The sequence below is a fragment of the Cervus elaphus genome, chromosome 11 (assembly GCF_910594005.1).
Source record: "Cervus elaphus chromosome 11, mCerEla1.1, whole genome shotgun sequence".
Taxonomy (NCBI): Eukaryota; Metazoa; Chordata; class Mammalia; order Artiodactyla; family Cervidae; genus Cervus; species Cervus elaphus.
In genome coordinates this window covers 4636992-4654093 of record NC_057825.1, presented here as the reverse complement: position 1 = coordinate 4654093, position 17102 = coordinate 4636992, and the positions used below count along the sequence as shown (strand labels likewise).

General features: G+C 39.8%; 1 protein-coding gene across 3 annotated transcripts in view; it reads right to left on the bottom strand.

Annotated features, from left to right (window-relative positions):
- SETX (senataxin) overlaps positions 1 to 17102 on the bottom strand; it is an 80899-nt gene that overhangs the window by 43773 nt on the left and 20024 nt on the right. For 2 of the 3 annotated variants that reach the window (XM_043916539.1, XM_043916540.1), the window contains 6 exons: positions 14803 to 15013; positions 12818 to 12927; positions 3851 to 4070; positions 2854 to 2973; positions 527 to 698; positions 322 to 409 (listed from right to left, as the gene is read on the bottom strand). In XM_043916539.1, the coding sequence (XP_043772474.1) occupies positions 322 to 409; positions 527 to 698; positions 2854 to 2973; positions 3851 to 4070; positions 12818 to 12927; positions 14803 to 15013 (921 nt within the window). Of the gene's footprint in view, positions 1 to 321; positions 410 to 526; positions 699 to 2853; positions 2974 to 3850; positions 4071 to 11652; positions 12558 to 12817; positions 12928 to 14802; positions 15014 to 17102 lie in introns of those variants that run through there. The other variant, XM_043916541.1, reaches the window with a different exon arrangement.

Below are 17102 nucleotides of genomic sequence, written 5' to 3'. Positions count from 1 at the left end.
TTGAGGCTAAAGTTTCATGAAAAGGTTAAATTTACAAAACCTCCATGCACTCTGAAATTCTTTCCATCAGCTCGTTCTGATTTCCAGTCATGTGATTTATCTCCCCCATGCCATAAACATTCCACCCTTCCTAACCAGTCCTAAAAATTTCAAAGTGTGTCCATTTTTTCCCAGGCACCACTGTTCAATCAGAAAAATTTTATGCAACAGTTGATTCAGAATAGCTATATACCATAAAATCAGCACTGTAACTGATCACTGCACTGTCTACACTATATAAAGGCAATACAGTATCATCTGAACTCTAAAAATGCTTTATACCTTTTTGGTCTTTTCAGGATTGTAATTGTATACAATCTGGCTGCAAGTCACCATATCATCCAAATATGACTCCGGCTCTAACTTGGTCCTTAAAAATATTAAGAATAAACAGAAATTACTGAACTAAAGGGGGAAAAAAATCCTGTCAATTAATAGACTTCCTTATGCAGACTGTTTGATATCCTGACACAGGAACTGAACAAACCTCATAGAGCTGTTCCGTATATTCTGGATCTCTCTATTGTAGCTCACGTTGTTAATAATGGTTTGAAATGCTTCAATAGGATCAATAAGTTGACCCCAGACCTTAGATCCAAGGCGATCCAGAATCACCATGAAACAGTGTAATGCTGGCCAGAAAGGATCCACACTATCATCTGAAACACAATGGAGTAATTGCCAAATTAAAAAGCAATTTAAAAAAGTACTAAAATATATTGAGAATTAAGCACCCTTTACCTGGGTAGCAACAAAACTGAAAGCAAAGCAGGAAGTAATTTAAGCACTGCCAACTATAGGTTTTAGAAAGCTGGCAAACATTTAAGTAGTGTTTGCATTTTTTTAAAAGCAATACACCTTGGTTAAGAAATTTTTTCATGTGGAACAAACTGAGATAGTCTAGATAGATAAACTCAACTTTCTCACCCTGTTTGCCACACCTTTAAGAATCTTTCCTCCTCTGCTTCTTCCAGACCTTTATATTCTCATCCTTCAATAAATAGCAGAAGTGAGGAAGAGAGAAGTAGAAAAACTTGGTATCTCCCGATCTAAACAAAGTCCATGATACAAGAAATCCTGAATTGTCTCATCTGGCTGGTGTACGAGATTGAGTCCCTGAGGCACTGGACAAGCAGAAATACACTCTTTTCATCCACGCCTGTCTCCTTGTGGGCTTGTTATTTCCATTCCATCCAACTGGCAGGAATACCCACTACTCCCATACTCTGGCACCCAGTCGCTTCCCTCTTCGCTATGTGCAGTGGCAAAACACTGACCCACTCACAGGCCTTAAACTGCTCCTCACTGTTTCCTAAGGAAATGTAAATTTCTCAGTCAAGCACTTATAAGATCTTACTCTGCTCTTCTCAGATTTATTTTTCCATACTAAAGATACACCATCTATACCAAAAAAAAGGATCGTTGGCTTTTCCCATGTAAGAACTAGAACAGCTTCACTATTAGTACCACCAATCAAAAAAAAAAAAAAAAAAAACAAACTTCCTATCCTTCCTTACAGTTCAGCTCAAATATCTCTCCCTGCAGCAAACACTCCCAGTCATGTGACCTTCCACAGTACTCTGTGGAGTAAGTGGTCTCACTCACACAATCTCTGACAACCCAAGAACTTTCTGCTTTGTTTTCTTCAGGGTTCTTAGACTCTACTTTAAAAAAAAAAAAAATCATAGTCATTTGTGCAGAACTTCTCATATACTTTTTTTATCCTACACTGCAGCTATCTTTTGTCTAGCAAGCTCTCAAATATGAAATCATCAGTAAGGTAAAGACAATTACAGAAAGTTTCCTAAAGAGGTGACTCATTCTGAAGCACGTTAGGGGAGCTGGATTAACAAAGAGAACAGAAACGCACGTGCAAAGCACTGGGAAAGAAATGAACAAATTACTTAGTAAATTCTGGTAAGTGAATTAGTAATAACCTTGATCAGAAATAATCTCACAAGAAAATACACGTGATCAAAGAAATAGTAACATATTTCTTTTAAAATTCTCCACAAAAGAATTTGTATCTATATCGAAGTTGCCTAAAGAGAAGTGAAAGTGGGTAAAAAATTGTATTTTCACAGGATTTAGCATGCTTAGTCTTTGCTGATTCATTCCTTCATAAAGAAGGTTAAGATTAGAAACACTAGTACAGACTCTCACTGATAAGCCTGATAAAACCATGATAAAACCAAGCTGGCCTCCACTAACAAATACAATTTTAGACCCTATTTATTAGGCTATCTGAGTAGCATTGTCCAAGGGAACTTTCTGTGATGATGGAAATGGCTCACTGTCTGCACAGTTTAATATAGTAGCAGCCAGGCACACGTGGCCACTGAGCTCTTGAAGTTATAGCTAAAGGGACTGAAAACCTGAGTTTTTAAGTTTAATTAGTATAAATTTAAATAATCACATTTGGCTGGCAGTCACTGTGTTAGACAGTGTAACCATAGAAAACCGAAGTGAAATGAAAAACCAAGCAAAAGTGAGATGGTGGGACAGCAGAAGCTTTCTGCATAAATTTACTATCACATTATTAGTAATTCACCTCCTTTAGGTCCCAGTCTAGTCTTCATTCTACTACTAATTGGGTATTACAACTTGAGAAAGTAAGTTAACATCTCTGGGCTTCAGTTTCTTATGAAAATAAGGTGCTGAAAACTCTAAAGGTCCTTTCCAATTTAACATTCTGAATCTGTGACAAAAACCATAAAGTGTTCATTCTTTCCTCTCTATCATACATCCAAATCTTACAGTGACTCTAGTAATTTTAAAGTGCACCACCATCACAAAATTCAGCAAGTTTATTACCATTTGATTGCCTCTCCATGGTGTGAAGTATTGACTGCATAAAATCATTCTGTTTATCGGAGCCCAACAACAGTGAATCCATGGCTTGCTCCTCAAGAATGGTCAGCAGCATGCAAATACCTGTAAGACCACATATAGTTTGCTTGAACTGATTACATTAACACTGTTCTAAAGTCTTCTCTGGTTTAGCTGGCAGAATAACAACATGGCAGTAAGATGAAGCAAAACATAATCCAGTGCCCCAGACACTGAAGTCTGAGACAATTCACATACAACTGCTCCCAAAAAGAGAACTTTAGACTGAATAAAAGGGAAAATGCTATGAACTTTGTTAAAAAGCAATTTCCAAAATGACTACACACAATTTAATCTCATAAAATCGAAGATGCCTTAAGTTTTGAGATCATCATATTTCAAGTATCAATCACTGCCAATTACACGCATGACTAAGACTCTGAATCAATGAATAGGACAGAACTATTTTAAGTTCAATATAGAATTTGTTGAAAACCAAAGTTAATATCTCTTTCTGCCAGGAAATATTTTACAGATAGGAAAAGAGGTATTAAATCTCCTTTATTCAATAGATCAAATTCTATTAAAGTCAACTGCTATGCTAATATTTTGTTACATCTAATACTGCCTTAAATAAAAGATCTACTTGCCATACTTCAAAAGATACTTGTTACATAGATGATTTCTAGGATAAAAAATGTTTAAAAAGAGATGTTATAATAGTCAATTTAATGACAGAACAAGAACTGGAAACTATGAAATCTTTTATTTAGCAATTCTGATCAGATTACCAAATGAGATGACTTCTGCTGGATAATCATAAGAACTACTGGATCATGTCAATGTATGGCATAAACTAACATAATATAAAGCAATTATCTGCCAATTAAAAAAATAAATAAAAATGCCAGATTATTGTAGGCTTAAAAAAAAAACACTACTGAAAAATACTAATTGTTATTCGCATAGCAACAATACTCACCTAACCAATAGTTTTTGTAGTTGGCAGTATCATACATGTGTGAAGGCAGAAGAACCAGTTTACCCTTCTCAAGGACAGAAGAAGTATAAATGTCTGGGTTTTCTAAAAGTCCCAACTCAATAACTTTAAAAAGGCAAGTCAAAACCTCCTGTAAGTCATAGTAATCATCTCTATCCACTTTCCCCAAGTTTCTTGCAGTCAGGATAGCCCAACGCCGAACCTAAAAGCGTAACACATTCATTACTTCATTCAGTGAACAACTATCTATATACAGCAAGAATCTTATTTAAAATAGGATTCTCTACAGGTTTTAAAAGACACAAGATATACCAATTATATGTCAAAATCTTAAAAAATCACCATGCTGTACACCTTAAAATTGTACAGTGCTGTATGTCCATTATATCTCAATAAAACTGGAGAAAGAAAAAGCCATCATACAGAATAAAGTAAAGTACTTCAGTAAAAATATATGATTTTCAAAGACATTTTAAAACCAAAAGGAGGTGATGACTGAGGAAAAAACCAAAACACAAGACACTAATTATAATCAAATTCTGAACAACACACAGGGGTTACAAGCACTGACTTTCTGCATAGTTGAATATACCAATATAACTTAGTCACCAGCCTTTCCATATCCAAGATTCTGCATCATGGATTCAACTAACCTTGAACTATATATTACTAAACTGTTGTTTCTGAGTCACTCAGTCATGTTCGACTCTTTTGTGACCCTATGGAATGTAGCCTGCCAGGCTGCTCTGTCCATGGGATTTCCCAGGCAAGAATACTGAAGTGGGTTGCCGTTTCCTCCTCCAGGGATCTTCCAGTCCCAAGAATCAAACAAACGTCTCCTGCTTGGCAGGTCTTTACCAATGAGCCACCTGGGAAGTCCATGCATTAAAAACAATCTGCATATAAATGAACTTGGGAGTTCAAACCCATGTTGTTCAAGCGTCAAATTGTAATGTGATGTGTGAACCGTATTTGATCCTGATTTGAACAAACTAACTCCAGTAAAGCATTTAGAATAACCATTTCCATTCAGTTAAACACTAACTAGAAACATGATATTAAGTAACTATTATTGGTATGTTGATATATTTTTTAAAACCCTTACCTTTTAGAGACACCTACTAACATTTTATGGATTAAATGCTCTGATTATCTACTTTTGTATGTTTGTAATGTTCCATATTAGAAAGTTTAAAAAAGGAAAGAAACAATGAAAAGAGAAGACATCAAACGTCACCTCTACATGGCAATATAGCATAGGAAAGTGATTTTAAATTTCTTCTGAGATACAAATTTAATTTATTGACCATAACCAACCTTAAAAACTAAATAAAACAGTGTGCATCCTTCATAGTAAAATTATTTTGTGAAATATTGATATATGTATATGCATATATGAAAAGTTACATATGCATATACATGTGTTAACTCAGTGAAAAACATTTTTATCAATACTTATCGAGTATGGGCACAAAAGTTTGAAAAACATAGAACTAATGGACAAAAGAATGAGCTCTATGTCAACATACTTTTAAGCTACAAAAACAAATAGAAAGGCATCACTGAGTCTATACTAGTAATAAAATAGACGAACGAATGGGAGAAGGGAAAACGGCTCCTGATCACAGTATAATCCATGTCAAGTGCTGACTGGTAATTGTGTAAACTGCTGGGGCTGAAATTATTTTGCAATCTTAGAAAAATTGGCTGAAGGAAGAACCATTAGGTAATGCTAAATTTAGGAGAAAATTATGGAGTAAGGTAGCTATGTGATCTAAAAGTAAGAAATGTAATTGCACAGTGAAGAAACTGTGCAACACCTCAACTGGATGATTAAATTAGCATCACCATGAGAGGCCAAATCACATGGCATGCCTGTACTTCTGACACCCTGAGGACATAACATCACTTATATAGTACATTCCAGCTGGAACATACAACCTGAGTCTAACAAGGAGCAACATCAGGCAAACCCAAAATGGAAAGCATTCTATTTTTTGAAAATGGAAGGGAAGCAGAAGTTAACTATTCTTCAGGAATGTTACTGCCGTAAAAGACAAAGAGGACTTTCCTACTGGTCCAGTGGTTAAGAATATACTTGCCAATCCAGGGGACACAGATTTGATCCATGGTCGGCGAAGATCTCACATGCCAAAGAACTACTAAGCCTGTGAGCCACAACTACTGAGCCCATGCACCCTGGAGCCCACACATTGCAACTAGAGAGTAATTCGCAACCAAAACTAGAGAAAGCCAGCATGCAACATGAAGACCCAGAGCAGCCAAAACAACAAAAGCAAAAAAAACACAAGGCTGAGGAAATGTTCCAAATCAAAGGAGACTGATGCACCATGCTATTGTTCAGTCACTAAGTAATGTCTGACTCTGCAACACCATGGACTGCAGCAAGTCAGGCGTCCCTGTCCTTCACTATCTCACAGTTTGCACAAACTCATGTCTACTGACTCAGTGATGCTATCCAACCATCTCATTCTCTGTTGCCCTCTTCTCCTGCCCTCAATCTTTCCCAGCATCAGCGTCTTTTCCAATGAGGCAGTCGGCTCTTCGCATCAGGAGGCCAAAGTATTGAAGCTTCAGTTTCAGCATCACTCCTTCCAATGAATATTTAGGGCTGATTTCCTGTAGGACTGACTGGTTTGATCTCTTTGCTGTCCAAGGGACTCTCAAGAGTCTTCTCCAGAACAATTTGAAAGCAGCAACTCTTCCGCGTTCAGCCTTCTTTATGGTCCAACTCTCACATTCGTATCTGACACTGGAAAAACTATAGCTCTGATTGTACGGACTTTTGTTGGCAAAGTGATGTCTCTGCTTCTTAAAATGTTATCTAGGATTGTTACAGCTTTTCTTCCAAGAGGCAAGTGTCTTTTGACGGCTGCATTCACCATCCACAGTGACTTTAAAGTCCAAGAAAATGAAATCTGTCACTGTTTCCACATTTTCCTCCATCTAATTGCCATGAAGTGATGAGACCAGGTGCCATGATCTTAGTTTTCTGAATGCTGAGTTCTGAGCCAACTTTGTCACTCTCCTCTTTCATCACGAGGCTCTTAGTTTCTCTTTGCTTTCTGCCATTAGATCGGTATCATCTGCATATCTGAGGCTGTTGATATTTCTTCAGGAAACCTTAATTCCAGTTTCTGATTCATCCAGTTCAGCATTTTGCATGATGTACTCTTAATATAAGTTAGATAAGCAGAGTGATAATATCAGCTTTGACGTACTCCTTTTCCAGTTTTGAACCAGTCTGTTGTTTCATGTCCGGTTCTAACTGTTGCTTCTTGACTTGCATACAGGTTTCTCACAAGACAAGTAAGGTAGTCTGGTATTCCCATCCAATTTAAGAATTTTCCAGTTTGCTGTGATCCACACAAAGGCTTTAGCATAGTCAATGAAGCAGCAGATGTTTTGATCTAATGAATGTTGCCAATTTGACCTCTGGTTTCTGCCTTTTCTAAACCAGCTTGTTCAACTATCTGGAAGTTCTCAGGTTCATGTACTGCTGAAGCCTAACTTGAAGCATTTTGAGCTTTACCTTGCTAACATATGAAATGAGCTCAATTGTACGGTAGTTTGAATATTCTTTGGCATTGCCCTTCTTAGGCACTGCAATGAAAAGGTGACCTTTCCCAGTTCTGTGGCTACTGCTCAGTTTTCCAAATCTGCTGACGTATTCAGTACAGCACTTTTATAGCATCATCTTTTATGATTTTAAATAGTTTAGATGGAATTCCATCACCTTCACTATAGTGATGCCTCCAATGATTTCATACTCCAGGATGTCTAGCTCTAAGTGATTGATCACACCATTGTGGTTATCTGGGTCATTAACACCTTTTTTGTCTAGTTCTTCTAGGTATTCTTGCCACCTCTTCTTAATCTCTTCTGCTTCTGTTAAGTCCTTGCTGTTTTTGTCCTTTATTGTGCCCATCCTTGCATGAAATTTTCCCTTGGTATCTCCAATTTTCTTGAAGATCTCTAGTCTTTCCCATTCTATTGTTTTTCTCTATTTCCTTGCACTTTTCACTGTCTTATCTCCTGAATGTTCTCTGGAACTCTGCATTCTGCTGGGTTTATCTTTCCTTTTCTCCTTTGCCTTTCACTTTTTTTCTCAGCTATTTGTAAAGGCCACCCCCAACAAACACTTTGCCTTCTTGCATTTTTCTTTGGGATGGTTTTAGTCACTACTTCCTACACAATGTTACAAACCTCCTTCCATAGTTTTTCAGTCTACCAGATCTAATCCCTTGAATCTATTCATCACCTCTACTGTATCATCATAACCACAATATTTGAATGGCCAAGTGGTTTCCCCTACTTTCTTCAATTTAAGCCTGAGTTTTGGAATAAGGAGTCATGGTCTGAGCCACAATAAACTCCAGGTCTTGTTTGTGCTGACTGTATAGAGCTCCTCCAACTTTGGCAGCAAGGAATATATATCAGTTCAGTCGCTCAGTCGTGTCCGACTCTTTGCAACCCCATGAACTGCAGTACACCAGGCCTCCCTACCCATCACCAACTCCCAGAGTCCACTCAAACCCATGTCCATTGTGTCAGTGATGTCATCCAACCATCTCGTCCTCCGTCGTCCCCTTCTCCTCCTGCCCTCAATCTTTCCCAGCATCAGGGTCTTTTCAAATGAGTCAGTTTTCCACATCAGGTGGCCAAAGTATTGGAGTTTCAGCTTCAACGTCAGTCCTTCCAATGAACACCCAGGACTGATCTCCTTTAGGATGGACTGGTGGATCTTCCTGCAGTCCAGGGGACTCTCAAGAATCTTCTCCAACACCACAGTTCAAAAGCATCAATTCTTCTGAGCTCAGCTTTCTTTATAGTCCAACTCTCACATCCATACATGACTACTGGATAAACTATAGCCTTGACAAACGAACCTCTATTGGCAAAGTAATGTCTCTGCTTTTTAATATGCTGTCTAGGTTGGTCATAACTTTCCTTCCAAGGAGTAAGCGTCTTTTAATTTCATGGCTGCAATCACCACCTGCAGTGATTCTGGAGCCCAGAAAAAGTAAAGTCAGTCACTGTTTCTACTGTTTCCCCACCTACTGCCCATGAAGTGATGGGACAGGATGCCATGATCTTAGCTTTCTGAATGTTGAGCTTTAAGCCAACTTTTTCACTCTCTTCTTTCACTTTCATCAAGAGGCTCTTTAGTTCTTCACTTTCTGCCATAAGGGTGGTGTCATCTGCGTATCTGAGGTAACTGATATTTCTCCCAGCAATCTTGATTCCCGCTTGCGCTTCCTCCAGCCCGGTGTTTCTCATGATGTACTCTGCATATAAGTTAAATAAGCAGGGTGACAATGTACAGCCTTGACATACTCCTTTTCCTATTTGGAACCAGTCTGTTGTTCCATGTCCAGTTCTAACTGTTGCTTCCTGACCTGCATACAGGTTTCTCAAGAGGCAGGTCAGGTGGTCTGGTATGCCCATCTCTTTCAGAATTTTCCACAGTTTATTGTGATCCACACAGTCAAAGGCTTTGGCATAGTCAAGAAAGCAGAAATAGATGTTTTTCTGGAACTTTCTTGCTTTTTTCCATGATCCAGCGGATGTTGGCAATTTGATCTCTGGTACTCTGCCTTTTCTAAAACCAGCTTGAACATCTGGAAGTTCACAGTTCACATATTGCTAAAGCCTGGCTTGGAGAATTTTGAGCATTACTTTACTAGCATGTGAGATGAGTGCAATTGTGTGGTAGTGTGAGCACTGTTTGGCATTACCTTTCTTTGGGATTGGAATGAAAACTGAGCTTTTCCAGTCCTGTGGCCACTGCTGAGTTTTCCAAATTTGCTGACATTATTTATAATCAATATGATTTTGGTATTGACCATCTGATGATGTCTATGTGTAGAGCAGTTTCTTGTGGTGTTAGAAGAGGGTATTTGCTATGACCAGTGTGTTCTCTTGGCCAAACTCTGTTAGCCTTTGCCCTGCTTCATTTTGTACTCCGAGACCAAACTTGCCTGTTACTCCAGGTTCTTCTTGACTTCCTACTTTTGCATTCCAGTCCCCTATGATGAAAAGGACATCCTTTTTGGGTGTTAGTTCTAGAAAGTCTTGTAGAAACTTCTAGGACAAAGGAGAAGCTACAAGGATATGGTAGGAGGGCTGCAAACACATTAAAATCAAATCCCAATCTCACCAAGTGGCAACCCACAAACTGGAGAACAATTAATACCAAAGAAGTTCTCTCACTGTTGCAAAGGTTCTAGGCCCCACATCAGACTTCCCAACCTTGGCATTCGGCAAGGACCTGGAGGAAACAGAACTCTTGAAGAGCACAAAAAAAAAACACTGTGTGTACCAGAACCCAGGGGAAAGAAGCAATGACCCCCACAAGAGATTGAGCCAGACATGCCTTGCATGTTTGAGGGTCTCCAGTGAAGGCATGGGTCAGCAGAGGCAGGGGCACTGGGAGCAGCAGACCTGGGAGGCACATCTTGGCATAAATCCTCTTGGGGGTAGGTTGCCAATAGCCAGACAGTAAAGCATCTGCCTATGATGCAGGAGACCCAGGTTCGATCCCTGGGTTGGGAAGAGCCTCTGGAGAAGGAAATGGCAACCCACTCCAGTCCTCTTACCTGGATGGAGGAGTCCAGTAGGCTACAGTCCATGGGGTCACAAAGAGTAGGACACGACTGAGGACTGACTGACTTTACTGACTTCACTTCAGAGCCCACAGCCCCATTACAGAGCCTATAGACTCCATGATTGGGTTGCCTCAGGGCAAGCAATTAACAGGGAGGGAGCACAGCCCCACCCATCAGCAGACAATTGAATTAAAGATTTACTGGGCATGGTCCCGCCCCTCAGAGCAGTTTTCCTCATAGCCAGTTCAGCCAATCAGGAAGCTTGCACAAGCCTCTTATCCTCATTCATCAGAGGGCAGACAGAAGCAGCAAGAACTACAATCCCTCAGATTCCAGAATGAAAAGCCACAATCACAGAAAGCTAACCAAAATAATCTCAAGAGTATGGGGGAAAATGCTACTAAGTACAATGGATCATATGACACAACTGGAAAACAGGCCTTACTCTATCAACATTAAATTCACTGTTCACTGAAGTTCATATTATGATAATATACTTATTCTTATGACATATACACTAAAGTCTTAAAAGGTAAATGGTCATGATATATACAACCTACTCTCAAATAGTTCAGAGAACAAAAAAGCTTTGTAGTTAACTGAAAGCAAGAGATAGAGCAAAGAGAGTGAAATGTTAACACCTGGTGAATATGGATAAAGAGTATACAGAATGTTTGCGACTTTTCTTACTCCTGAGAATTTTGCTTTAAATTATTTCCAAATAAAATTTTTAAAAAAAGCATAAGGACGCTGGAGTCAGGTTGAGTGTTAGTCGCTCAGTCGTGTCCAACTGTTTGTGTCCCCATGGACAGTAGCCCACCAGACTCCTCTGTCCCTGGAATTCTCCAGGCAAGAATACTGGAGTGGGTTGCCATTCCCTTCTCCAGGGGGGCTCTTCCCCAACCAGGGATCAAACTCAAGTCTCCTGCATTGCAGGCAGATTCTTTACCAGCTGAGCCACCAGGGAATCCCAGTAGGGGAGGGGCTTGCCCTAAGTCCCACAGTTGCCAAATGATCCACCCAGAATGCACACCTGGGTCTATGACCGCCCAACCTGAGGCCTCTCCCACAGGCTACTTTATGGAGTCAGGTTGCCTGTACACAAATCCCAGTCACCACAAACTAGACTGTGTAACTGTGGATAAGTTTCCTCACCTGTAAAATAAGCCTATAATGAAGAATCCAGTCACTCCTGGCCCTGAAGACTCAGTCCCGAAGCCTGCAATGGCAGGACCAGGTCCTGGTTGCTCAGCTGGACCAGCTTCCTCTACTGGTTTGCAGCTGTAAGAAAGCCAGTCCTAGATAGCCGCTGGTGGTGCTTTCTGTCAATCTTCTTTCACAGGAAGGAAGGCCCCATCTCATTTACAGAGGCCTTGACTCTGGGTCTACCCACGCGCCGAGTATACTTGTAATTCCTGTTATCCTGCACAAACTCAATCCCCTGCTACTACGCCAGCCAGGCCTACAACTTTCCACTGCTTATCACTTTGTGCTTGTGCTCCCTTACTGGTTCAAAGGAACATTTACTTCTTGAATTGTGTGATTATAGCTTTTCAAATTCCTCTGTTTTGAATTTTTTCTATCATTGTTAGGGTTTAGCACAGAAGAGACTGAAATTCATCACCATTTTTCTTGAAACACCATTACCATGTTCTTTCCTTGCCACTTAAAAGGCTCTTTACTGGCCCTCCATCAGCAGAGCTGCCCTGCAAAGCTTTTGTCTTAACATTGTAACTCAAGAGGCCAAAGTGCACAGACCCACAGCACATGCTGCCTCACCACATGAGATAAATCTGCAAACCCCAGCCATCAGCTCAACATCAGGTTCCAAAACTCTGGAGTTGCTCTCTGCTTCCCTTCTACCCACTGCTCTGATTCTTACACTCCTCCCGTCCAGCACCTAGGAACTAATTTTCTTGTCCTCCCCATACCCCATCATCTTTTAAAAACCTCATTCACTAACAAAATAATTTCAAATGTTTTAAGCAGTATTTCCATGTGCTTGGAGTGGGGCAGGCTGGCAAGAAAAGCAACAGAGAACAGTCCTTCATTAGCTCAGGTCAGCACATTAAAAGAAGTCTGGCTTTTAAACTGAAGCATCACCTGTCAGAAGAATTCCCTACTCTCTTAAATCTCTTCTTTTTTGACCCCACCCCCACCCCCACTAAAGCATTCTCTCCTTGATTCCAGTAATTTTACAACAAGAGAATAATTTTGGCAAATATTTTACACAAAGTACACTCCAAAACTTCTATTATAGTTAGTCATCTATTGGTACAAAAGAAGGTATCCTCTTCTACTGCCTGTCACTGACACTCACCATTTCATTGGGATGAACCAAAAATAAATAGATCCCTGGATGTTTGTCAAAAACTTGAAAGGAGCAATTAGCTTGTTCCATCCGGCAAAGTGCTTCAACACATAATTCATCTAAATAGAAAAAATAAAGCAGTAAATGTAAGATAAAACTTAAAGCTTCTCATTTTTTTTTTTAAACTGAGGCAAAAAACAGTGTAAATGTACAAACAATATTCAATCTTCTGAAAGACTGACTGGTAGATATGTGGTAGTCACGAAAGACTGTGGTATACATATATATGGTAGTCAAGGTGTAATTTATAATATATTCCTATGAATGACTCTGACTTTACTGATACATCTTCTTTCACACGGGGCATAATTATCTCCAGAGGGCATCTTCTTAGAAGTAGGGTTAGAGTCCAATTCCATTAACATTTTACATGTTGACCCCATGTGAACTTCATTTTGTATCAGAGTGGTAACAACTTTGTCCACAAATGGCTATCTTGTCCTACTCTCAGTTACCGAGTACCCCATTTCCTCCACTGGTTGAAATACTATCATCATCAAACACTAAATTCCGCAAATACACTTGGTTTCCTTCTCGACTCTCTACACTGTCCATCAGTCTATCTGTGCCAGCACTATCCTAATCCCATTGCTTTATGGAAATCTGTTACTTTCAGAAGTGTACTGAACAGACTGACACATGCATTCTATCAGATGAGCCAACTCTATTTTACCAAGCCTCAAAAGAATATCACAGTGACGATGGTTAGCTTTGGGGAAGAGGAATAATGACTGGAAAAGTAGAAGAGCTCCTGGGGTGTTGATGTTTTGTTTCTTGACCTGGATGCCAGCTACACAATTGTGTTTAATTTATGAAAAATTAAGCTTATATACTTTTCTGGATATGGTACTGTTTAATAAATGCTTGAAAAATGACTTTAAAAATCTATTTTGAATTTATTTAGGAAGAACTGATTTCTCTAGTAAATCTTTAGATCTACTTTTCAGTATACTGAAATAGAATAGAGAAATAAGTTAAATAACATGACAAGATAGCGATCAAAAAAATCTAGGAAGTGCATTATTCTACAGGGCAACCACTTGATCTCAGCAAGTCAAAAGTTACAGCAAAAGAAAAAAAAAAAGTTACAGCAAAAGAAAAAAAAATGTGTGTGCATGGATGTAAGAGTAAATGATTCTGGATTAAAAGAGACATAAGAAACATGAACTAAATGGAACCAATGCAAAGTCCTTGACTGTACTCTAATTTAAATAAACCTGCCAAAACAAATTCTGCAACTACTGGAAAAATCTGAACATGGCCTAGATACAGTAGTAGGTACTTAAAGGTACTCTTGTTCTGTTAGATTTGACAGATCATAAAAATGTCTTCAAGAGATGTGTATTAAGAAATGCAAATACAAAGGACCAAAATCTAGGCAGTTATAATATGCTATGTCATAGTAATTACTGAAAACTACTACAGACCAGTGGTTCTGAACCTGGCAATTGTGCCTCTCTCTGGCCCCACCCAATAACTCCCAAGGGACATTTGGCACTATCTAGATACATTTTTGGTGGTCACAACCAGGGCAGAAGGAAGACAAAGTCACTACTGACATCTAGTGGAGAGAGGTCAGGGATGTTCCTATAACATCCTACAGGCCCACCCACCAAGAATTATCCAGTTCAAAATGTCAACAGTGCCAGGTCTGAGAAACCCTGCTATAGACAGATTCCAAGAATGAAAATTAACTGAATGAACAGATGAATAAATGGACAGATAAAGCAAGCAGAGTTAGATGTTAGCAACTGCAGAATCATCTATGTGGTATACATATGGTATTCACTGTGTAATTCACTTTACTATGTTTAGAAAAAATACTAAGTACCCTAATTATACATTCAAGGAACAGAGTTTTCAATATACATAACCAAAATTCTTACAATTCTTAAAATAAAACTGATACAACTGTGAAAACCCACGATACTCACTGACATGCTCATGTAAAAGCAGATATGGATATTTCAGTATTTCAAGAAGAGGAACTCGAAGCTTATTTTCAAAGTCTTGGCCAGTGAAGTCAAACAGCTGTGCCTCTCCGTTGTTGTCTACTATATATAACTCATCATCATCTCCAATTTCTGCCTTCATGGATCTTTCAAAGTGATTTATGAGACGTAAGGTTTCTAATTCCCATAAAACCTACAGGAAAAGAAAAATGAACCATGTGCTCTGTATCTTATGATCAACAAAACATATACTGCATGCAGTGATCCTTCTAGAAAGCCTTTTCCTAAGTAAAAAAATTCCTAAGTTTAAAGAAGTACTAACACCACATATTAGATTTATTTGAAGAAAACAGTCACTAAACGTGGCTTAGTGGACTTTTATGATACAGGAACATGAGCAATAGAGTATGAGACGTTTAAAACATTGCTTTTGTAGAGTTCTGCTATAAATACATCAATATCTCTGTCAACTACACTCTGTTGAAAAGGAGAAGGTGGAGCTTCTTTGTTGAAGCATAAGATGGGCCTTCTGTGACTCCCCTTTTATATTCCAGCCATAGGTAACTACCCTGAAACATCAGTTTTAGCATAAAGACACTAGTTAGGTTTGTAGCTAGAGAATTCTGTACATGTCAAAGTTCATAAGTAATCATTCCCTCTCCTCTTTGTGGTATTACACGTATCTTTATGGTCTACGTTCCATTTTCCATCAGATACATGTAATAAACTAAATATTCAAAGCCACACATTTAAAATTGTATGTTTCACTTTGGTTACTATGACTAAAAAACATGCTTGTCCTTACTGATTTTTGGGGCTTCCCTGGTAGCTCAGTGTAAAGAATCCACCTGCAATGCAGGAGACTGAGGTTCAGTCCCTGGGTCAGGAAGATTCCCTGGAGAAAGGAAGGGCTACCCACTCCAGTATTCCTGCCTGGAGAATTCCATAGACAGAGGAGCTGCTATGTGTTCACGGGATCGTGAAGGGGCACGAGATGACTGAGCAACTAACACTTTCACTTCACTGACTTATACCACCTACCCATTTAAAAAATGAAGAGAGGAGAAGGAAATGGCAACCCACTCCAATATTTTTGCCTGGAAAATTCCATGGACAGAGGAGCCTGGTGGGCTACAGTCCATGGCGTTGCAGAGTCAGACACGACTGAACACACACACACCATGCCCCCATCCCCATCTACTTTTATTCCTGATCAGACTCTTAGCCTCTGCAGGGACTACTGTTGGAACCTCATCCTCAGGTTCCTCAGGTCTGCCTTGGAGGTGTTGCTGGTGCCTGCTTGGGGAACCTGGATGCCTCTGCTTCACAGCACTCTCCTGGCAGGGCACAGGGAAGCAGCAGGTGGCCATGCACTCGGTTTGCTCCTGGACTGGCTCCCATGTGATTACTATGTCTTCTCCATGTCACCTTCAGTGTGGAAGCCTCCTCAGCCCTTCCTCTAAGCTGAGGTTCACCTCTCTGAAAGAGGAGCTTGGGCATTGCTGAACTATGTTGATCTCTGCAAAAGCAAGATGCATTTTCTCCCGAGGTCTGTGGCAGTCAGCTCCCAAATGAAGTTTATTTAACAAAGGAATTAGTTCTAATTGAAAAAAAAAAATGGAGAGAGGAGCAGTCTCAAGAAGGCAGAGGAATAGGACAGGGAGATCACTTTCTCCCCCACACATTTATCAAAAGATCATCTGAACGTTAAGCAACTTCCACAAAACAACTTCTGAACACTGGCGGAGGACACCAGGCCATCCAGAAAGGCAGCCCAATCTCTATGAGAGGAAGTAGGACAAAATGTAAAAGACAAATCAGAGACAAAAGGTTTAGGGATGGAGACCATCCTGGGGAGGGAGTCGTGAAGGAGGAGAAGTTTCCACACAGTAGGAAACCCTCTCACATGCCTGTCTGTGGGGAGTTTGGGAATCTCAGAGGGCAACCTAACTGGAAGGGCGAAAAAAAAAAAAAAACCCACAGAATACGTGCCTAACGGCAACTATATGTGGAGATGGAGAAGTGGCACAGACGCTCGCGTCTGCCACTAGTGAGTGGGGACTGTGCAGGGAGGCACAGGCTGCATCATTGGTCCTTAGGGTAAGGACTGGGCCTGAATGTCCTGAAGACAATATGAGGAGCTCATATGAGATAGCTATCTAAACCATGGGATGGCCAGAGAGACAAAAAAATAAAAAAGCACCTTTCCCGGGAAAGGCTCTAACACTGCGTGGTGACCCCTGGCATGCTCACACAACAAAGGATTGCGCGAATACCAGGAG